At 41.2% G+C, this 23,952-nt stretch overlaps 1 protein-coding gene across 1 annotated transcript in view; it reads right to left on the bottom strand.

Annotated features, from left to right (window-relative positions):
• Nucleotides 1–23,952, bottom strand: part of masp1 (MBL associated serine protease 1) — a 76,153-nt gene that overhangs the window by 20,243 nt on the left and 31,958 nt on the right. The window contains exons 6-7 of the mRNA XM_029772149.1: nucleotides 18,647–18,794; nucleotides 17,702–17,823 (exon numbers count right to left, since the gene is read on the bottom strand). Of these exons, the coding sequence (XP_029628009.1) occupies nucleotides 17,702–17,823; nucleotides 18,647–18,794 (270 nt within the window). The remainder of the gene's footprint in view (nucleotides 1–17,701; nucleotides 17,824–18,646; nucleotides 18,795–23,952) is intronic.

The following is a 23,952-nucleotide window of genomic DNA, read 5'->3' on the forward strand; positions in this document are numbered from 1 at the left end:
CAATGCCTTGGCTGAGGGAAGGAGGTTCTCACCCAAGATTTGACGGTACATGGCCCCGTCCATCATCCCTTTGATGCAGTGAAGTTGTCCTGTCCCCTTAGCAGAAAAACACCCCCAAAGCATAATGTTTCCACCTCCATGTTTGACGGTGGAGATGGTGTTCTTGGGGTCATAGGCAGCATTCCTCCTCCTCCAAACACAGCGAGTTGAGTTGATGCCAAAGAGCTCCATTTTGGTCTCATCTGACCACAACACTTTCACCAGTTGTCCTCTGAATCATTCAGATGTTCATTGGCAAACTTCAGACGGGCATGTATATGCATTCCTGAGCAGGGGGACCTTGCGGGCGCTGCAGGATTTCAGTCCTTCACGGCGTAGTGTGTTACCAATTGTTTTCTTGGTGACTATGATCCCAGCTGCCTTGAGATCATTGACAAGATCCTCCCGTATAGTTCTGGGCTGATTCCTCACCGTTCTCATGATCATTGCAACCCCACGAGGTGAGATCTTGCATGGAGCCCCAGGCCGAGGGATATTGACAGTTCTTTTGTGTTTCTTCCATTTGCTAATAATCGCACCAAATGTTGTCACCTTCTCACCAAGCTGCTTGGCGATGGTCTTGTAGCCCATTCCAGCCTTGTGTAGGTCTACAATCTTGTCCCTGACATCCTTGGAGAGCTCTTTGGTCTTGGCCATGGTGGAGAGTTTGGAATCTGATTGATTGATTGCTTCTGTGGACAGGTGTCTTTTTTACAGGTAACAAGCTGCGGTTAGGAGCACTCCCTTTAAGAGTGTGCTCCTAATCTCAGCTCGTTACCTGTATAAAAGACACCTGGGAACCAGAAATCTTTCTGATTGAGAGGGGGTCAAATACTTATTTCCCTCATTAAAATGCAAATCAATTTATAACATTTTTGACATGTGTTTTTCTGGATATTTTTGTTGTTATTCTGTCTCTCACTGTTCAAATAAACCTACCATTAAAATTATAGACTGATCCTTTCTTTATCAGTGGGCAAACGTACAAAATCAGCAGGGGATCAAATACTTTTTTCCCCCACTGTAAGTTATTGCTTGCTTTCTAAAGTCTACCAACCTTGTCAGCAGGCATGCCAGCTAAGATAGTTAGACAAGCTTGCTACTCTAACTTGATTGATAGCCTGAATGGCTTCTTGGTACCTAGTTATGAGCTGGGAACCTATCTGGGCTAGCTAAAGCCGAATTGCCACACCTCTGGTCATGGGGTCGATTCCTACTGGAGCCACCCATACGAAAATGTATGCAAGCATGACTGTAAATCGCTTTGGTAAAAGTGTCTGCTAAGTGGCATACATATACAGTTGGGTACAAAAATAATTATCACCCTTGATAAAGATAAGAAAAAAAGAATGTACAAAATAAATACAAAATACTGAGCTATATTAAATGCTCAAAGAAATGTGGGAATTTGTATTATTTTATACTAATACAATTGCTCAGAGAAGGAGACCCGTATTTAAAAAAATCCATAAAAAGGCACCCATATTTTCAATACTCCGCCACCTTCCCCATGTGAGGACAACGGCACTGAGCCTTTTTCTAAAAGGTTTTATGAGATTGGAGAACACATTGGGAGGGATCTTAGACAATTCCTCCATACAGAATACTTCCAGATCCTTGATATTCTTCAGCATGCGCTTATGAACTGTCCTCTTTAATTCAAACCCCAGGTTTTCAATGGGGTTGATGTCCGGAGACAGCCCAAAGGCTGGCAGATAGCGATATTGAGTCATTTCATCTAAACCTCCAAAGGGAATGTGTGCAATAGGATATCATAACCGCAATCGATAAAATACAGTACTGTGCAGCCGTCTTCATCGACCTGGGCAAGGCTTTCGACTCTGTCAATCACTGTATTCTTATCGGCAGACTCAACAGCCTTGGTTTCTCTAATGACTGCCTCGCCTGGTTCACCAAATACTTCTCAGAGTTCAGTGTGTCAAATCGGAGGGCAGTTGTCAGGACCTCTAGCAGTCTCTATGGGGGTGCCACAGGGTTCAATTCTCGGGCCGACTCTTTTCTCTGTAAATATCAATGATGTCGCTCTTGCTGCTGGTGATTATTTGATCCACCTCTACGCAGACGACATCATTCTGTGTACACCTGGCCCTTCTTTGGACACTGTTAACAAACCTCCAAACGAGCTTCAATGCCATACAACCCTCCTTCCGTGGCCTCCAACTGCTCTTAAATGCTAGTAAAACGAAATGCATGCTCTTCAACCGATCGCTGCCCGCACACGCCCGACCAGCTAGAATCACTACTATGGACGGTTCTGACTTAGAATATGTGGACAACTACAAATACCTAGGTGTCTGGTTAGACTGTAAACTCTGACTATCCTACCGATCCTTGACCTGTATGATCTCGTTGGCTGGCCCTCGCTTCATATTTGTCGCCAAACCCACTGGCTCCAGGTCATCTATAAGTCTTTGCTAGGTAAAGCTCCACCTTATCTCAGCTCACTGGTCACCATAGCAACAGCCACCCATAGCACGCGCTCCAGCAGGTATCTTTCACTGGTCATCCCCAAAGCCAACACCTACTTTGGCCGCCTTTCCTTCCAGTTCTCTGCTGCCAATGACTGGAACGAATTGCAAAAATCGCTGAAGTTGGAGACTTATATCTCCCTCACTAACTTTAAGCATCAGCTGTTAGAGCAGCTTACCGATCGCTGCAGCTGTACACAGCCCATCTGTAAATAGCCCATCCAACCAACTACCTACCTCATCCCATATTTGTTTTTCTGCTCTTTTGCACACCAGTATTTCTACTTGCACATCTATCACTCCAGTGTTAATTGCTAAATTGTAATTATTTTGCCACTATGGCCTATTTATTGCCTTACCTCCTTACTTAATTTGCACAGTGTATACAGATTTTTCTACTGTGTTATTGACTACGTTTGTTTATCCCATGTGTAACTCTGTTGTTGTTTTTGTCACACTGCTTTGCTTTATCTTGGCCAGGTCACAGTTGTAAATGAGAACTTGTTCTCAACTGGCCTACCTGGTTAAATAAAGGTTAAATAAAAAATAAATAAATACACTCATATCCAAGGACCGGTTTGTACATAAAACATTCTCCATTCAGACTGCAAAGGCTATAGTTTCCTCCTTAACCTGATTTAAAGGCAAGAAGGCCAGTGTGTTGCATACCGTGTTCAGTCAATCAGGTTTTCACCCCTGGTCTGATAAAAGTTGTCCTTACTGAACAATTTTTAATGAGATGTATTGGATTTGTTGGCATGAACTCATTAACAGAACATTATTCATAGTTTCACAGAAAGTGAAATTATAAAGTAGAATTCATATATTCTTTCACTCCAGATGCAATTAATGTAATGATTATTTGAACAGGTCTCTCTCTCTCAACTATGCAAGGATAATAAACAGAGAGTAGCAGCAGCGTAAAAATGGGGGTGGGGTGGGGACAATGCAAAGAGTCCAGGTAGCCATTTGATTAGTTGTTCAGGAGTCTTATGGCTTGGGGTTAGAAGCTGTTAAGAAACCTTTTAGACTTGTGCTCCCGTTACTGTTTGCCGTGCGGTAGCAGAGAGAACAGTCTATGACTAGGGCGGCTGGAGTCTTTGGCAAATTGTTGGGCCTTCCTCTGACACCGCCTGGTATAGAGTTTCTGGACGGCAGGAAGCTTGGTCCCAGTGATGTACTGGGCCGTACGCACTACCCTCTGTAGTGCTTTGTGGTCGGAGGCTGAGTAGTTGCCATACCAGGCGGTGATGCTCTCGATAGATTGCATCATCTGTGGATCTGTTGGTGCGGTTGAAAATTGGAGTGGGTCTAGGGTTTCTGGGATAATGGTGTTGATGTGAGCCATGACCAGCCTTTCAAAGCACTTCATGGCTACAGACGTGAGTGTTACGGGTCAGTAGTCATTTAGGCAGGTTACCTTGGTGTTCTGTAAAAAATTGTAAACTTAATCAATATGTGGATGACACTACTATTTTTAAACGTCAAATCCATATCAATCCAAAATGACAAAGTATTTATATGCGGGAACATGTTCACTCATTAAATGGTTCTCCAATCGAACATGTAGTTCATCTGAAACATTATTATGAGAGATTAAAAACCTGTATTTAGTTTTGCCAGTATTAAGAAAAAGTTTTAAATCTGCAAGGGATTCCTGTATAGCTATAAAATCTAACTGTAGTTTTGACAAAGTCAGATCAACAGTCGGGGTAATAGCATGTATAATAGTATCATACGCATATAAACTCAGCAAAAAAAGAAACATCCCTTGATCAGGATAATGTCTGTGAGTATAAAAGAACTGAAATAGCAGGCGAAACCCCGAGGACAAACCATAATTTTTTTTTTTTTTTTAAATCATCATGCCTGGCACTTTTATAATAGGGCGAAATCGTCCCCGATTGCAGTTCCTAGGGCTTCCACTAGATGTCAAGTCTTTAGAAAGAGTTTCAGGCTGGTTTTTGTAAAAATGAGGGAGAAGTTGTAGTTTTTCTAGTGGCTCCCATTTTGGCTGTAGTGTTTCCAAGCGCATGGCCGAGAGAGCACGTTCTTTTTGTTTATCTCCGGTAAAGACAATAACGATTCTCCGTCTTAAATTAGATTGTTTATTTGTGTATTAGGGTACCTAAGGATTGATTATAAACGTTGATTGATTTGTTTGGATAAGTTTATTGGTAACGTTTGGGATTCATTTTGTATGCATTTTGAAGGAAGGAAACAGTGGATTATTGACTGAAGCGCACCAGCTAAACTGAGTTTTTATGGATATAAAGAAGGAATTTAACGAACAAAGGGATCATTTGTAACGTAACTGGGACATTTTGGAGTGCCAACAGAAGAAGATGTTCAAAGGTAAGGCATATATTATATCGCTATTTCTGACTTTCGTGTTGCAACTCCCTGGTTGAAAATGATTTGTTATGCATTTGTGTGCTGGACGCTGTCCTCAGATAATCGCATGGTTTGCTTTCGAAGTAAAGCCTTTTTGAAATCTGACACCTTTGCTGGATTAACAACAAGTTAAGCTGTATTTTGATGTATTGCACTTGTGATTTCATGAAAGTTTAATATTTATAGTAATTTAATTTGAATTTCACGCTCTGCCATTTCACCGGCTGTTGGCCAGGTGGGACGCTAATGTCCCACCTATCCCAAAGAAGTTTTAAGACACTAACAGCTTACAGACAGTAGGCAATTAACTTCAGAGTTATGAAAATTTAGGACACTAAAGAGACCTTTCTACTGACTCTGAAAAACACCAAAAGAAAGATGCCCAGGTTCCCTGCTCATCTGCGTGAACGTGCCTTCGGCATGCTGCAAGGAGGCATGAGGACTGCAGATGTGGCCAGGGCAATGAATTGCAATGTCGTAACTGTGAGACGCCTAAGACAGTGCTACAGGGAGACAGGATGGACAGCTGATCGTCCTCGCAGTGGCAGACCACGTGTAACAACACCTGCACAGAATCGGTACATCCGAACATCACACCTGCGGGACAGGTACAGGATGTCAACAACAACTGCCCGAGTTACAGCAGGAACACACAATCTCTCCATCAGTGCTCAGACTGTCCGCAATAGGCTGAGAGGGCTTGTTGGCCTGTTGTAAGACAGGTCCTCACCAGACATCACTGGCAACAACGTTGCCTATGGGCACAAACCCACCGTCGCTGGACCAGACAGGACTGGCAAAAAGTGCTCTTCACTGACGAGTCGTGGTTTTTGTCTCACCAGGGGTGATGGTCGGATTCGCGTTTATTGTCGAAGGAATGAGCATTACACCGAGGCCTGTATTCTGGAGCAGGATCGATTTGGAGGTGGAGGGTCCGTCATGGTCTGGGGCGATGTGTCACAGCATTATCGAGCTTGTTGTCATTGCAGGCAATCTCAACGCTGTGCGTTACAGGGACGACATCCTCCTCCCTCATGTGGTACCCTTCCTGCAGGCTCATCCTGACATGACCCTCCAGCATGACAATGCCACCATCCATACTGCTTGTTCTGTGCGTGGTTTCCTGCAAGACAGGAATGTTAGTGTTCTGCCAGCGAAGAGCCCAGATCTCAATCCCATTGAGCACGTCTGGGACCTGTTGGATCAGAGGGTGAGGGTTAGGGCCATTCCCCCCAGAAATGTCTGGGAACTTGCAGGTGCCTTGGTGGAAGAGTGGGGTAACATCTCACAGCAAGAACTGGCAAATCTGGTGCAGTCCATGAGGAGGAGATGCACTGCAGTACTTAATGCAGCTGGTGGCCCCACTAGATACTGACTTACTTTTGATTTTGATCCCCCTTTGTTCAGGGACACATTACTCAATTTCTGTTCGTCACATGTCTGTGGAACTTGTTCAGTTTATGTCTCAGTTGTTGAATCTTGTTATGTTCATACAAGTATTTACACATGTTAAGTTTGCTGAAAATAAACACAGTTGACAGTGAGAGGACGTTTCTTTTTTTGCTGAGTTTAGATAAAGTTTACAATATTTTTTTTTACAGATTGACCAATGGTGTTTATATAAATAGTGAAGAGAACAGGTCCCAAAATCGAACACTGTGGTACACCTTTATGTACTTCAAGAACTTCAGACCTAACCCCATCAATCACGATGGCCTGAGTTCTGTAACTAACTGTAACGAAAGACGCTGGGAGACGAGAAGCATGTACAGGGTGTAGATTTAATAATAAATAGGCATGAAACAAAACAAGAACAGCGTCTGGACAGGAGAAACAGTATCAATGCTGACTCTGGAATGAGCGTAACGATGGTGGCAGGTGTGCGTAATGAGGGAACTGGTGTCCTCGAGCGCAGGAGAGGGGGAGCGGGAGCAGACGTGACACTAAGATAATCATGAAACTACAAACAGGCGTCAGAGCTCAGGCCTATCGAGGACAACTTATTCTATTAAATAGCATGATCAACAGTTTCAAAAGCTATAGACAGGTTCACAAACAAAGCAGCACATTTCATTTTAGTGTCTAAAGCATTGAGAAGATCATTAAGACCTAAAGAGGTTGCTGTAATAGTGCTATGCTAAGGCCTAAAACCTGATTGGTTTACATTCTAAATACATTTCTCTGACAATTAAAGAGCAAAGTTGTACATTCACCAAGGATTCAAAAATCTTAGCAAGACAAGGAAGCCTAGAAATGGGGCGATAATTATTACGATCAATACTATCCCTGCCCTTATGGAGTGACAGCACAGTGCTTATTTTCATACTTTTGAAATATTTCCTGATAACATTGTTAAATACAAAATATGCGTTATTGAGCCAACATTGATGGGCACTACACACTTAAGCAGACCGGGATCCAATTGGTTACCCCCTGTGGACTTCTTGCTGTCTATTGCTAGCAAAGCATCCAGTGCTTCTTTTTCTGTCAATAATGTGATAGAAATTGTTATGTTTGTGATTTTCTAATAACCAATTTCTGTGTTATATCCATATGCTTTTCTAATAACCAATTTCTTTGTTCATGCAAATGACTGATTGAACGAATCCTCACTATCAGTATCTGCAATTTGGCAGTACGCCCAGAACCTTGTTTTGAGAAAGGGATATCTCAGTTTCAAGGTCTCAGCTTAGAGAGAAGAAGCCTTGTGAGGTATTGGTCTGTCACACGCATGACCCTGTATTGGTCGGTCACATGAATGAAGCAAATGTTAATGATGAATTAATTATGAATGACGAATAAGCTAAATCCTGGAAATATAACTTGTCTGTATATAAGAGAACTAACGGGACTGCCCCGGGAATTGCTCCTGATCGACATGTGTACTTGGTGCATTGAGTTGGTTGGAACCTCTCCAGCATGCTGATAATAAAGAATGATACATTTAAGATTGACTTCGAATGTCCCTATGTAGAATTTCCACAACAATAGTCTTAAAGAAAAGCTTTGACTATGATTTCTCTGATCATTCAGCAGGTTTCCCCTATCAGCATCCAGCCCAATATCATTGTGAATAGGCTTAGAAGTTCTTTCAAAGAGATAGCCCGCTGAAATAAAATGGTGATTAAATGCATCAATGATGGCATTTTTCCCCGTAATGAGACCAGTGTCTGAATTAATTTGTTGTGGCAGAGAGGAGGAAGTCAATCCCTTCAGGGATTTAACAGTTTTCCAGAATTTAGCCGGGTTCCCTTTACAATCCGAAAGAGCGGTTACATAATAATCAGTTTTAGCCTTTCTGATTTGTGACTCACCACCTGGATTTGGTCTTATGTAGCAAAATGTGAAGTGGTTTTTGACATTGGATAAAAGTAGAGACTCGGAGGAACAATGGGAAAGTAATTCTGCTTTGAAAGTTGATCACCTTGTAAACTCACTTTTGAGAAATTCTTCTTTGAATGTTTTGCTATCGAGTGAAGAGATCTTCTTTGTCTACACCCATTCAGCGTTGTTCACACCCTCTTACGCTTTAGCCCCACCCATCTAGTTTCGCTCTCGGAGCGCACACTTGATGCTCTGGCCGATGATTTGTTTACCTCTGGACAACATGAAAATAGCCTAACCAGCTCTGCTGGCAACAATTTCATTATGCAGACGTTTACTGACACCAGCCATATTCAACGGGTGTTGTACACAAGTCATGTAACATTAGCTAACGAGCCAGCCAGCTAACGTTAGATAGTTAAACAACAATGAACAAAGTGCCAACAATGCCTAACATTAGGCTCTAACTAGAAAAGCAAACAGCTCTGGGAAATGAATAATAACGTCCGCTAGGGAGCCAGCCAGCTAAAGTTAGCTAGCTAGCTAACAGTACAGATTAGCTTAAGACATATAGCTAGCTAGTTAAACAACAATGAACAAAGTGGCAACAATGCCACAGTGCTGGGACCTAACCAACTAGGTCCAATGTTAGCTAGCTAACAATAGACTAACTAGAAAATCAAACGGGTCTTGGAAACAAATAATAACATCAGCGAGGGAGCCAGCCAGCTAACGTTAGCTAGCTAGCTAACAGTACACTTTAGCTTGAAATGAAACCACTTTGTCAAAATTAGAAACATGTAATATTTGAAAATGTAGCTAGCTAACACTAGACTATCTTACCTGCATACATCAACATGCATCATGGACATGTTTCCCTATCAGGAATGCCATACCACAGTTGCCCTTAGTTTGAAGATGTAATCCAGAGACAGGTGTTTTCTCCATCTCTTTAGCTATCATACTCTAATTTCACTGATTTCAAAACGCGATCCTCCAGAAAATAGAGCAACACTTATGCAGCTCCACTACACAAATGTTTTTTAAAGTCGCGTTCGACAGGATTACCAACACAGACTGACGAGCTCAAATAGACAGACGCCTTCAATATGGCAGACCAGTCCAAACTCCTTTCTCGGCATGTCCAGCCCACTCATTATCTCAGCCAATCATGGCTAGTGGGAAGGTTGCTCACTTATTCTGTGGCTTAACCAACAAGGCTCGTAATTTAACAATTGTATTCGTAATTACAGCTGGCATACACGTTTGTTATTAACCTGTCTGGGCTAGGGGGCAGTATTGAGAATTTTGGAAAAAATATGTTCCCATTTTTAACTGCCTCCTACACCAACTCAGAAGCTAGAATATGCATATTATTGTTCAGGTTTGGATAGAAAACACTCTGAATTTTCTAAAACTGTTTGAATGGTGTCTGTGAGTATAACAGAACTCCTATGGCAGGCAAAAACCTGACAAGGTTTCAAGCAGGAAGTACCCTGTCTGACAAGGAGTCGTGCGTCTTGCATCTTTTTATTGAAAAGTAAGGATCTTAGCTGTAACGTGACAATTCCCAGGGCTCCGATAGGCTCTCAGAGCCCGGGAAATAACTGAAGGTTGACGAGGGAACCTCAGGCTGAAACACATTATCACCTTTTGTAAGTGGCTGCTCCGAGGACCTTTGAATGAGGCGCGTGCACGAGTCGCTCCTGAGGAGAAATTTTATTTGGCTGTTTAGGCTCAATGCATACTCCCGGTCGGAATATTATCACTTATCTACGAGTTAAATGGCATAAAAATTGGTTTTAAACAGCGGTTGACATGCTTCGAAGTACGGTAATGGAATATTTAGACATTTTTGACACGCCAATGCGCCATGCGCGGGACCGTGAAGAAGCATTCTGATAGTGTCTAGAACTCACGAACAAAACGTCGCTGTTTGGATATAACGATGGATTATTTGGGACCAAACCTACATTTGTTATTGAAGTAGAAGTCCTGGCAGTGTATTCTGACGAAGAACAAGCAAGGTAAGAACATTTTTCTTATAGGAAATGTGATTTTGGTGGAGGCTGACCTGGGTGGGTATCTAAATAGCTAGCCCTGTAATGCCGGGCTATGTACTTAGATTATTGCAAAATGTGCTTCATCCGAAAAGCTATTTTAAAATCGGACATATCGAGTGCATAGAGGAGTAATGTATCTATAATTCTTAAAATAATTGTTATGCTTTTTGTGAACGTTTATCGTGAGTAATTTAGCAAACTGTTAGTAAATTCCCCGGAAGTTTGCGGGGGTTATGCTTTTTCTGAACGTCACATGCTAATGTAAAAAGCTGGTTTTTGATATAAATATGAACTTGATTGAACAGACATGCATGTATTGTATAACACAATGTCCTAGGTGTGTCATCTGATGAAGATCATCAAAGGTTAGTGCTGCATTTAGCTGTGGTTTGGGTTTATGTGACATGATATGCTAGCTTGAAAAATGGGTGTCTGATTTTTTCTGGCTGGGCACTCTGCTGACATAATCTAATGTTTTGCTTTCGTTGTAAAGCCTTTTTGAAATCGGACAGTGGGGTTAGATTAACGAGATTCTTGTCTTTAAATAGCTGTAAAATAGTCATATGTTTGAGAAATTGAAGTAATAGTATTTCTAACGATTCAAAAATCGCGCCACTGGATTTCAGTGGCTGTTACGTAGGTGGGACGAGTTCGTCCCACATGCCCCAGAGAGGTTAAGGCACATGAATGTTCACATGTTCGAGAAGGCATTTCTGCCAAAAAATGATTCCTTAGTTGCTTAAAAGCTTTCTAGTCTGGGCCTAAGCCTGTGTTCCTGGCTTTGACCCAAACATCATCTCTTTCATGAATGACTTCTGATAATTCCGGACTGTACCAGGCATTCGATCTACCTTTAACTCTTAATTTTTGGACGGGAGCATGACTATCCATGATTTTCCACAGTAGTAATGATATGTTCATAAAATTATGCAATCTGAATATCAATAAAACAAATTGGATCTGAATGCTCCCACTAATCACCCTATTTATCTCGCTCTATGCTTGAGGACACCTTGGCCTGATGACTCCTGGCTGTGCCTGTCCCCAAATGGTCATGCTGCCTATCCCATGCTGTGGACTACCTGGCGTGCCCTGAACTGATCCTTGAGTACTATGCTCCTTACCACCACACCCACATACCTTGACTTCCTACAATTTGAAAAGCCATTTGACCTTACAGACTTGAAGTGTTTGCAGATAAGGTTGACTTACAAGATTTGTTCAAATAAATCCTTTCAATACGGGAACATTTTGGAAGGACCAAAGTATACTGGACTTGGTGAGGAAATTGTGATATTGTGATGCTGATGATGGTTTTTGATATTATATAGTATATGAAAGGTTTTATTTTAACAAATCTTTGGGCTAATCCAGAGACTGAGGTGGCCGTTGCAAAATCTTGGCGTTGTGGTCAATTAACCATTTCTTTTTGGATTTTGATGTGTGTTGGGGCTATTGTTTTACAAGAAGATCCACTTGGGGCCAAGTTTCAGCCTCCTGGCAGAGGTAACCAGGTATTTGGCTAAAATGTCTTGGTACTTGGTGAAGTTCCTGATTCCGTTTACCTTAACAATGGCCCTAGGACCAGTGGAAGCTAAATATCCCCATGACATAAAAGATGCACCACCATATTTTACAGTAGAAATATGAGGTTATTTTCTGCATATGCAGCTTTCTCTTGACACCAAACCCACCACTGGCATGTGTCGCCAAATACATGTATTTTCATGTCATCTGATCATAGCACTGGTTCCAATTGAAGTGCCAATGGCATTTAGCAAACTCCTGGTGTTTACATTTGTTGGTTGCTCTCAATAAAGTATTTTTTTTCTTTCTGGCAACCCTTACAAAGAGCCTATTGGCATGGAGGGGGTGTCGAATTGTACATTTAGAGACTTGGTGACCTGAAGATGCGACCAAATTCTGTAAATCTCAACAGTGACCCTTGGACTTTTCTTTGCCTCCCGAACGATCTTCCTCACTGTGCGTGGGGACAAGATACGCATGCGTCAAATACCAGGAAGATGAGGTGTGTGTGACCCGAGATAGAGATAGCCTGGAAGAGTTATGAACAATGCCTCATTGTCTCATCTTCCTGGCATCTGGGAAACTAAGCCGGGTTGGGGGTAAAACACCATCCTGTGTAGATAACCAAGGTGGCTTATGGGAAATGGAACCAGTCTAACTAAACATTTTTGGGTCCTATATAATATCAGTTTTTTAATTTTCAGTTAGGCTGCTCAGCTCAACAGTCAAGACTGTGACCAATGACCAAGTCTCTCTCAGTACTGAATTTCCATGACACACATCCGGCCGTGATTGGGAGTCCCATAGGTCGGCACACAATTGGCCCAGCGTCATCTGGGTTTGGCCCGGGGTAGGCCGTCATTGTAAATAAGAATGTGTTCTTAACCTTTATTTAACTAGGCAAGTCAGCTAAGTAAAAATATATTAAATAAATTAGACAGGGCCTGCAACTGCCTATTGAACGTATTTTGTTTGAGTTGTAGACTCCATGTGACTTTAAAAATCACAAAGAACTTAGGTTGATGCATCTGAACATGAGGACCTTACTTCCTAGACTAGATAACATCAAGATCTGGTTTATGCAGATGAATCCGGACATTGACTGAAACTTGGATCTCTGGGGACATTCTGGACTGATATTAATATTGATGGTTATAATGTGTTCAGAACTGACAGACGGGGTAGAGTTGGTGGAGTGGCCCTTCTTATAAAACATTGTTTATCTGTCTTATTATTGAAATCCATTTCCTTTGCCAAAATAGTTGATCTACTATCTTTAAGTCTTTGTCTGGGGAACAATGTATCCATAACTGTTACAGGGGTCTACCGTCCTCCCTCAGCTAACCTTTGTGCAACAGAGGAGTTAACTAGTTTGTCGTCTTCTTTTACTAAATCTGAGTTATTATCCTTGGTGACCGCTTTTTGACACCTCACACCTGGTCGTTAATGTTATGCAGCAAAGGACTGTCAGACTCTCTAGTATGAACCAAAGGAATGTCTTTGTTCAGACTTTTGCCAGCCAAAAACTCTAATGTCCAAAAAATTAACTTTGGAACAATATTTCTAACATCTGAATGTGGGAAATGGTCAGTGAGTAGATGAAGAAATATCATGTCATATTGTTTTTCATTTTGTGAGGTCATTAGAAAGGCTAGAAAGGAAATATTGTAATTTGAAAAGGATTTATACTACAGGTATGAAGTCTCCATCCAATACGTTGTGTAGACAATGTGAAAAATGATGAAGACATTTGTGTTAATATGGGAATGTGATTTTAGGAGCCATAAGAGAAAATGCAAAACATATGATTAGATGTTAAGTAGCCACACCCTGAGTGAGGTCAGAAGAGCGTGTCAGACAGACGGAGCTGTCCCCTTTGGCCAGAGTGCTCAAAAGGACTGGCTAAGAATTAATATCAGACCAGAAAGATGTGAGACTGTGGTTCACACGTTTAAATAGTTAGAAGAACTTAATCTCAACACGAGGTGAAGAAAATGAATTTACCAGACCACTGCCAGGCTGCAGTTGCGTGTATAAAGTGGTTTGGAACTTTGACCATCTACCCGAGGAAGAGGAGAAGAAAACTCCCCTCAGACAATCACTGGTACAGCTAAGTAGCTGTTCTTAGAAAACAGCCCATTGGAGACCAGACAACGAAGAAGAAGGACATTGTGACCTCTGGTGGACAATCAGAGCATGTACAAGTGGCCCACAGGAAAGGCTCACCAAACCAACATTCTTCCAGGGGGGACTAGTTCCGACAGAAAAACGGCGAACGGCATTCACGCCTAAATACATTCATTACATTTTCCAAACGTGTATCCACAATAAATGTCCCTTTCTCTCACTCTTTTCCCCACCCCCTCTCCATATGTGTAACAAGCTGTCATATCTTGTCAGTCCACTAGGGACCTTTATCTCATGCAAGTGTATTCTGTGTTATTATTTAGTTTGTTAGTAAATAAATAATTAAACCAATGTGTGTAGGACTGAATGATGAGCAAAGCTGGGGTTCTTGCAGATCCAAGAAGATTACAACTGTTCAGAATGAGGTAATGATTAATAAGTGACTTATTGATATAACTTATACATCTTACATTTACATTTTAGTCATTTAGCAGACGCTCTTATCCAGAGCGACTTACAGTAGTGAATGCATATATTTCATACATTTTTTCCCCCCGTACTGGTCCCCCGTGGGAATCAAACCCACAACCCTGGCGTTGCAAACACCATGCTCTACCAACTGAGCCACACGGGACCTTCTAGAGTTTAATTTGGGAGATGGTAACTTGTTTAACAACTTCTTCCGTGGTGCCCCAAATCCTAATGAGTTAATTGTTACATGATTTATTTAATCGAAGTAACTATTAAACATAGTTAGTTGATTAAATAAATAACAGTCATCAGATTAATGAAACACTTTTCTTTTAGGCTATTTACAGAAAAACAAGTCCTGGATGCTTTGCTAGCAACAGACAACAAGAAATATACAGGGGCCGACCAACTGGATCCTGGTCTGCTTAAGTGTGCAGCACCCCATCATTGTTGGCTCAATAACCCATTTTTTAAATATTTAACATTGGACATCAGGAAATATTCCAAAAGTATGGTAAATCAGCAGTGTTGGAAAAAGTACTCAATTGTCATACTTGAGTAAAAGTAAAGATAGCTGAACAGAAAAGGACTCAAGTAAAAGTGAAAGTTACCCAGTAAAATACTACTTATGATAAAGTCTAAACGTATCTCGTTTTAAATGTACTTAAGTACAGTGGCAGAAAAGGTACTAAAGTGTCATGCTTGAATAAAAGTACAAAGTAAATGCTGTACATCAAATTCATCAAAAACTATTTTCATATTATTTTTAATTACGGACAGAAAGGGGCACACCAACACTCAGACATAATTTACAAACACAGTAGTTGTGTTTTGTGAGTCTGCCAGAGGCAGTAGTGATGACAAAGCTTTATATTGAATGTAACGAGTTATTTTGTGTCAGGGAAAATGTAATGAGTAAAAAGTACATACTTTTACTCCACTACATTCCTGAAGAAAATGTAAAACTTGTAAAAAAATATAAATAGCAAAGTACAGATACCCCAAAAAAGTACTTAAGTAGTACTTAAAAGTATTTTTACTTCAGTACTTTACACCAATGGAAATCAGCTCTTGTACTGCCACTCCATAATGGCGTGGATAGTAGTGATCTTAATAATTATCACCCCATATGAAGGCAATTACGGACTACAAAAAGAAAACCTGCCACGTCATCTACACCGACATCTTGCTTCCAGACAAATTACACACCTTTTCCAAAGATAATATAGTGTAACCGACGCGGCCCCCTGAGTAAGACGTTTAAACGTTTTAACCCTCGCAAGGTTCCCAGCCCAGACGGCATCCCTAGCCGCTTCCTCCGAGCATGCACTGACCAGCTGGCTGGTGTGTTTACGGACATATTCAATCTCTCCCTATCCCAGTCTGCTGTCCCCACATGCTTCAAGATGGCCACCATTGTTCCTGTACCCAAGAAGGCAAAGATAACTGAACTAAATGACTATCGCCCAGTAGCACTCACTTCTGTCATCATGAAGTGCTTTGAGAGACTAGTCAAGGATAATATCCCCTCCACCTTACCTGCCACCCTAGACCCACTTCAATTTGCATACCGCCCCAAAAGGTCCACAGACGATGCAATCGCCATCACACTGCCCTATCCCATCTGGACAAGAGGAATACCTATGTAAGAATGTTGTTCATTGACTAAGGCTCATTCAACACCATAGTACACTCCAAGCTCATCATTAAGGTTGAGGCCCTGGGTCTCAACCCCGCCCTGTGCAATTGGGTCCTGGACTTTCTGTTGGGCCGCACCCCCAGGTGGTGAAGGTAGGAAACATCATCTCCACTTCGCTGATCCTTAACACTGGGGCCCCACAAGGGTGGGTGCTCAGCCCCCTCCTGTACTCCCTGTTCACCCATAACTGCGTGGCCATGCACACCTCCAACTCAACCATCAAGTTTGCCGACTTCACAACAGTAGTGGGCTTGATTACCAACAATGACGAGACAGCCTCTCACTCAACATCAACAAAACAAAGGAGATGATCGTGGACTTCAGGAAACAGCAGAGGGAGCACCCCCCTATCCACATCGACGGGACAGCAGTGGAGAAGGTGGAAAGTTAAGTTCTTTGGCGTACACATCACGGACAAACTGAAATGGTCCCTCCACACAGACAGTGTGGTGAAGAAGGCGCAACGGTGCCTCTTCAACCTCAGGAGGCTGAAGAAATATGGCTTGTCACTGTATCACCGCCTGTTGTACATTTACCAAGGATTAAAGAATCTTAGCTAGAAAAATCAAATCAAATTGTATTGGTCACATACACAATGCTAGCAGATGTTAATGCGAGTGTAGCAAAATGCTTGTGCTTCTAGTTATTTTATACCATCTATTGCATCTTGCCTATGCCACTCGGTCATCGCTCATCCATATATTTATATATCTTATTCCATCCCTTTAGATTTGTGTGTATTAGGTAGTTGTTGTGGAATTGTTAAATTACTTGTTAGATATTACTGCACTGTCGGAACTAGAAGCACAAGCATTTCGCTACACTCACATTAACATCTGCTAGCCATGTGTATGTGACCAATAAAATTTGATTAGATTTTTCTAGCTAAGATTCTTGAATCCTTGGTAAATGTACAACATTGCTCTTTCTTACCTGAGAAATGTATTTTGAATGAAAACCAATCATGTTTTAGGCGTTAGCATAGCACTATGACAGCAACCACTTTAGTTGTTAGTGATCTTGTCAATGCTTTAGACACTAAAATCAAATGTGTTGCTTTGTTTTTGGACCTGTCAAAAGTTGTTGATACTGTTGATCATGCTATGTTATTGTCCTGAGATGGTTTGGGATGAGTTGGACCACAGAGGGAAGGAAAAGCAGCCAACAAGTGCTCAGCATATGTGGGAACTGCTTCAAGACTGTTGGAAAAGCATTCCAGGTGAAGCTGGTTGAGAGAATGCCAAGAGTGTGCAAAGCTGTCATCAAGGCAAAGGGTGATGACTCCCTCCCAAAAGATTCCATGTCATAGTTTTGATGTATTCACTATATTTCTAGAATGTAGAAAATAGTAAAAATAAAGAAACACCCTTGAATGAGTAGGTGTGTCCAAACTTTTGACTGATACTGTCAAACATGCAGTTTGTTATCTTTAAGAGTATAGTTTTTCTCACCATGGTGACTGGGTGGTTGCCAGATGGTCATCCCTTCATATAAATAAAGAGTATTGTTACAGTGGAGAACAAGACTTTAACAAGAGTGTATGGTCCCAACCTGTCTGCAAGTCTCACCCTTATCAGTTTGTATCCTGGGTCACAGGATACCAGGACGTGGTCTTTGAAGGAGTACTGGATCTGGACCGGATCCAGCTGGCCATAGAGGGGCTTCACAGGGACGGGACACTGACTCCTTCCTGAAAACAAACAGGATACAGGCCAGATAATTAGATAACCAGGAAACTATTTCTTTGCTTACAACGGACTTCATTAATTCATTGATTATTTAAGCTATTACAGTTTTATAGTTTCCGTTGTTGTATTCTACTTGTATTGCATGTGTGTTCATTTTCACGTGTTTTGTTGGGGTTACTAGACCAAAACCATCAGTGAAGTCGTATTTTCTTCAGAAATCCTGGTTGGACAACTCTGAATTTTCTGCTTATTCTCTCTAGTATTCTATGAATGTTCTGGAAAACCATGGAATTTTGTGAAAGTTACCTGAATCTTAGACAACACAGAGGGTTCTATCTAGGCTAGAAAGATAAAAGGTTCCCCTATTTCCCAGGCTGTCCAATTCCGGTCCTGGAGAGCAGAAAAATACTTCTGGTTTTTGTTTCTACCTGGTAGTTAATTGCACTCACCTGGTGTCCCAGGTCTGAATCAGTCCCTGATTAGAAGGAGAGGCTGAAAACCAGAAGTGTTTCGGCCCTCCAGATTCGGGCAGCCTTGCCCTACGCGGACAAGCCGAAAAACCCTCTGAGTGTACCGAATGTACGTAATGCCTATCCAAACCCTTTTAGATTTACATAAATAACAAGTATGGGCTGCTGGTTGGTTGGGAGAAGTCATGGGCCCTGGTCAAAAATAGAGCACTAAATAGTGATTAGGGTGCAATTCTGTACGCAACTAATGTTTCCCCTTCTTCCTTCACACAAATGAAGACATTCAACAGAGTTAAAAAAGTTGCATTTTTGGAAAAGCGGACACAATGACATGAATATTTAGAGTGAGGCTGACCTGAAGAGGTGTAGGAGAGCCTCCAGCCGATGTTCTCTCCAGAGTTATCACTGTGGAAGAACACCTGGACCTTGTTGCTCTCTGTCTGGATCCTGCCTGGTGGCCGGTCACCACAGAACGGACCATACTCCTTCTCTCCAGCCTGGATCTGCAGGTCAAACACACCACCACTTCATCATCAGAATTTATACAGTGCTTTTCAAAGAATCTCAAAGCGCTTCAAAGCACAAAAAAATACACGTAATTTAGAAAAACAACATCACCACATCATGAGATGGACAGTCATTAGAAGGTTCATGCCTTGAGTGGTCATCTGAGGGAGGTGGTCAAGCGGGGAGAAAAAGTCCGGAGGCAGGCAGGAAGCGCGGTCTCATGAAGGTGTCTCGCTTTTATCATGATCATCATAGTCGTCATCACTACAATCTTCATCATGACTACAATCATCACTGTCATGGTCATCGATCCTCCTCCTCATCATTATTACACAACCCCATGACCAAATATCCTACACAAACCCTTCCAAAGAAACACTCATACAGTAATTCAATCAGCTTTGGCCTGCAGTCACTCCCTCCCAAATCTCCTTCAGTTTAAGTTGATTAATTGTGTGCATGATGCGAGGCGACATTGACTGGCTTGGTTGTAAAATCTAAGCATTCCAGATTTTCCAAAGCTGTGGCTGAGGGTGACGATAGGAAAGCCCAATGTGACCCTGTCTGGCCTGGGCTAGCCTGGTCTGGTTGGTTATTCTTGGCAAATGGTATAACAGCTTTTAGGAGCAGAGGCTAAGCCAGCTGTGTGTGTGTGTGTGTGTGTGTGTGCGCGCACGCGCTGCCCACTGATGCTGTAACATTGGCCGGGATTTTATCTCATACATTTTCTGAATGGTTTGGCTAAATTGGCTCACACATACTCTATTGAGATCAGTGGGTCAACAAATGTATGTTAATTGCCTTCACATGGTAATTACTGATAAAACTGTGGTAGTGAATGGCTGTTGTTTACAGATAAATGATGTACCTAAATCTTAGTTTGAATGTTTGGTATGACCAGTTCAGTTCAGTATATCTTCATTGTCCCAGAAGTGCAATTTGAGTTAAATATAAAAAGGCAGGTATAAATAACACAATATAAAACCATATAATGCTACAACATTGGAAAAGTGCAAGTACGATAAGCAGTGGTGTAAAGCACTTAAGTCGTTTTTTTTGGGTATCTGTACTTTACTATTTAGATTTTGATTATTTTTATTTTTACTTCACTACATTCCTAAAGAAAATGATGTACTTTTTACTCCATACATTTTTCCTGACACCCAAAAGTACTTGTTACATTTTTAATGCTTAGCAGGACAGGAAAATTGTGCAATTCACGCGCGAATCAAGAGAACATCCCTGGTAATCCCTATTGCCTCTGATCTGGCAGACTAACAGAATCACAAAACACAAATTCTTTGCTTGTAAACTATGTCGGAGTGTTGGAGTGTGCACCTGGCTATCCATAAATTAAAAAGATTTACGATCGTTCAAACATGTCAAACGTTGTATCGCATAAATCATTAGGGCCTTTTTTAACCAGAACATGAATAAAATTCAAGGCGGACCATTGGGTTCTCTTTTAAAACGTTTCGGAATGAGAGTACCCACCATCAACTCGCAAGGTGTCTAATGGGCCATCACAGTTCCAAGGCTCTTATTCGGTCAGATCTCACTGTAGAAGACTCAAAACACTTTGTAAAGGCTGGGGACATCTTGTGGAAGCAATAGGAAGTGCCAAAACATTCCTCACCCCCTTTGTTTTTCAATGGTATAGGCTTAAAGTCAATTCAACACATCAGGTATCCACTTCCTGTCAGAATCTGTCTCAGGGTTTTGCCTGCCAAATGAGTTCTGTTATACTCACAGACACCATTCAAACAGTTTTTGAAACTTTAGGGTGTTTTCTATCCATATATAATAAGTATATGCATATTGTAGTTACTGGGTAGGATTAGTAACCAGATTAAATCGGGTACATTTTTTTATCCAGCCGTGAAAATACTGCCCCCTATACCCTAACAGGTTAATATAAGGAATTTGAAATGATTTATACTTTTACTTTTCATACTTAAGTATATTTAAAACTAAATATTTTTAGAATTTAGTGAAGTTGTACTTCACTGGGTGGCTTTCACTTGAGTCATTTTCTATTAAGGCATCTTTACTTTTACTCAAGTATGACAATTGGGTACTTTTTCCACCACTGACGATAAGTGCAAAATGCAAGTAGTGCGAATGTACAAAGGCCAAAAGTCAATCAAGCAAGGTTAATCACACTTTAGAATTCACTGCAGCTATTGCCTTGGGGATCAAAGATGCTTGAGCTTTAGCAGTCTTAAGCATGGGTACTCTGTACCGGCTCCCGAAGGACGAAGCTAACAGTTCAAACTCACAGTACTGAGGGTACGATTGATAAGCCAAAAGAGAGGAAGCCTTGTGGCTGATGTGCTACTTGTATAGCTCAGCGAGGGCTAATTGTGGCACCCCTGTAATTCTACTGCAGATTTTGACCATATTTAGTAACTTGGATTTGCATCTAAGGTTAAGGTTAGAGAATCAACATATCTTGACAAAGGGTTGGGTAGTAACAGATGACATGTAACTTGGATTACATCTTATTTAGATTATGTAATCCAATTACACAAAAGTAGTAACAGTAATTTGTGTTTGTATTTGAATGTATTAGGGATCCCCATTAGCTGCTGCCTTCCTGGGGTCCAAACACATTAAGGCATTTACATCACACAAAACATAAAATAGTACATAATATAACATTATTATACCACTACATATCTACAATACAAAATGTATAATACCACCATACAACAATATTACAATGCACTTGTGTGCAGTGGTGGATAAAGTACCCAATTGTCATACTTGAGTAAAAGTAAACATACCTTAATAGAACATAACTCAGGGTAAAAGTGAAAGTCAACCAGTAAAATACTACTTGATTAAAAGTCTACAAGTATTTCGTTTTAAATATAACTTAGTATCAAAAGTAAATTGCTGAAATATACTTAAGTATCAAAAGTAAAAGTATAAATCATTTCAAATTACCTACATAAAGCAAACCAGACTGCAATATTTTTGTTTTTTTAGCCAGGTGCATACTCCAACACTCAGTAGAGGCAGTAGGGATGACCAGGGATATTCTCTTGATAAGTGCATGAATTTAACCAATTTCCTGTTGTAAGAAGCACAAGTACTTTTGGGTGTCAGATAAAATATATGGAGTAAAGAGTACATTATTTTCCTTAGGAATGTAAATAGTAGTAATGTAAAGTACAGATACCCGCAAAAAACAACTTAAGTAAAAATACTTTAAAGTACTGTTTAAGTACTTTACACCACTGTGTGTGGTAGCGTTTGTGTGCGTATGCGTGTCTGTACCTGTTTGTGTGTCTCCTCACAGTACCCGCTGTCCCATAAGGTGTATTTTTATCTGTTTTTTAAATCTGATTCTACTGCTTGCAACAGTTACCTGATGTGGAATAGAGTTCCATGTAGTCATTGCTCGATGTAGAACTATGCACATCCCCTAGTCTGTTTTGGACTTGGGGATTATGAAGAGACCTCTGGTGGCATGTCTTGTGGTGTATGCATGGGTGTCTGAGCTATGTGTTAGTAGTTTAAACAGACAGCTTGGTGCATTTGGCTTGTCAAGACTTCTTACAAAAACAAGTAGTGATGAAGTCAAACCTTTTTTGTAATAACATAGTATATGGGATTGATTAATAAATTTGGATTAATTAATTTGATTAATATTATAGCGTTTCAATCGGTGACATCACTCGCTCATCGATGCTAGACCATAAATAGTCAGAAGTTTTTATTTTTTTCCCTACTTTTTCATTACGCAGACATAAGCACAGTTGACACCATCGAGGTGCGGATGTTTACTTTCTACATCCGCCGTGGAGCCCAGTTTCATAATATGATCATATTTCCCAGCATGTCTGTCTATTTCGCCAAATATCTCCCAAAGACTATATTTCGATTTTTTTCAAGTCGGGTGTAACCGGTGTGAAATGGGGGTGCGCACTAATAGCGTTTCAATCGGTGACGTCACACGCTCTGAGACCTGGAAGTAGTTGTTCCCCTTGCACTGCAAGGGCCGTGGCCTTTGTGGAGCGATGGGTAACAATACTTCGAGGGTGGCTTTTATCTATGTATGTTGGGTCCCTGGTCCGAGCCCAGGTAGGGGCGAGTAGAAGGGACGGAAGCAAAACTGTTACACGGGCACCATTTTAAATTAGGAGAATATCCTCTTTGTAATTATATAAGCCTGGGCAGCGAGCTCGTTTGTCATAGATCGCTAGACCAGAAATAGTCAGATGTTTTTATTTTTCCCCTACTTTTTCATTACGCAGACATAAGCACAGTTGACACCATTGAGGTGCGGATGTTTACCTTCTACACGAGTTGTTTTTTTCCCAGTTTCGTCCGACGAACAGATTGTAGTGGTAAAATATAAAGGGATACATTTTTTATGGAATTCTAAGCATCACTCCAGTCAAAACAGGCTCATGCGAAAGTTCGATTCCATTCATTTGCTATGGGCTCACGTTAGTGTTCCAGTTTAGCCAATGTTCTTCAGCCGTTTTGACTCGTTCTATTGTCCAGCGTGTAGACAGCCAGAGCGAATTTACGAAAGCACCCGACTGTCCATTGAGAAAGCACGACTATGCCATTTAGCTAAACTAAGAATGACGAGAATAATCAAGTCAATAAACGTTGGGTAGTTAGATAGCCTATAGTTAATTTACTGGCAAGTTTGATGTATAACTACTAACGTTAGGAATGACGTTAGTAGTTATACATACTGCTGTAATGATGTGCTATGTGGTTCGCAAGGACAGCGTAGCTAACAAATTGTCAGTCAACAAAATGTGTAAGGTAACTTATTTGAAAAGTCATTACTTTATTACATTGAGTAGCAAGCTACCCCTTGGTCATCAGGGCAAATCTGGTCTGTGATAGGAGTTTTTTTTCTCACACCTAGCTCGGCTATTAGACTATTCTTTAGTAAAGGTTGAATTGTCTATTGTTCAGCTATTAGCCCTCCTCCCCAATTTGCAACAAATTGCTGTTCCCATCTCATTCTATTCCCTCTTCCACGCGTCATCATTCTGCTCCTGAGTGGGCGTGCTGGCAGGATATGGCAGCAGCTTCGGTTGTGCGTCAAGAATTCTGCATACAGTAGCACGTTCGTATGAAGGTGTGGTTATTCACAGGCAAATTGTTATATGCTATGGAGGTACA

The sequence above is a fragment of the Salmo trutta genome, chromosome 13 (assembly GCF_901001165.1).
Source record: "Salmo trutta chromosome 13, fSalTru1.1, whole genome shotgun sequence".
NCBI classification, from domain to species: Eukaryota; Metazoa; Chordata; class Actinopteri; order Salmoniformes; family Salmonidae; genus Salmo; species Salmo trutta.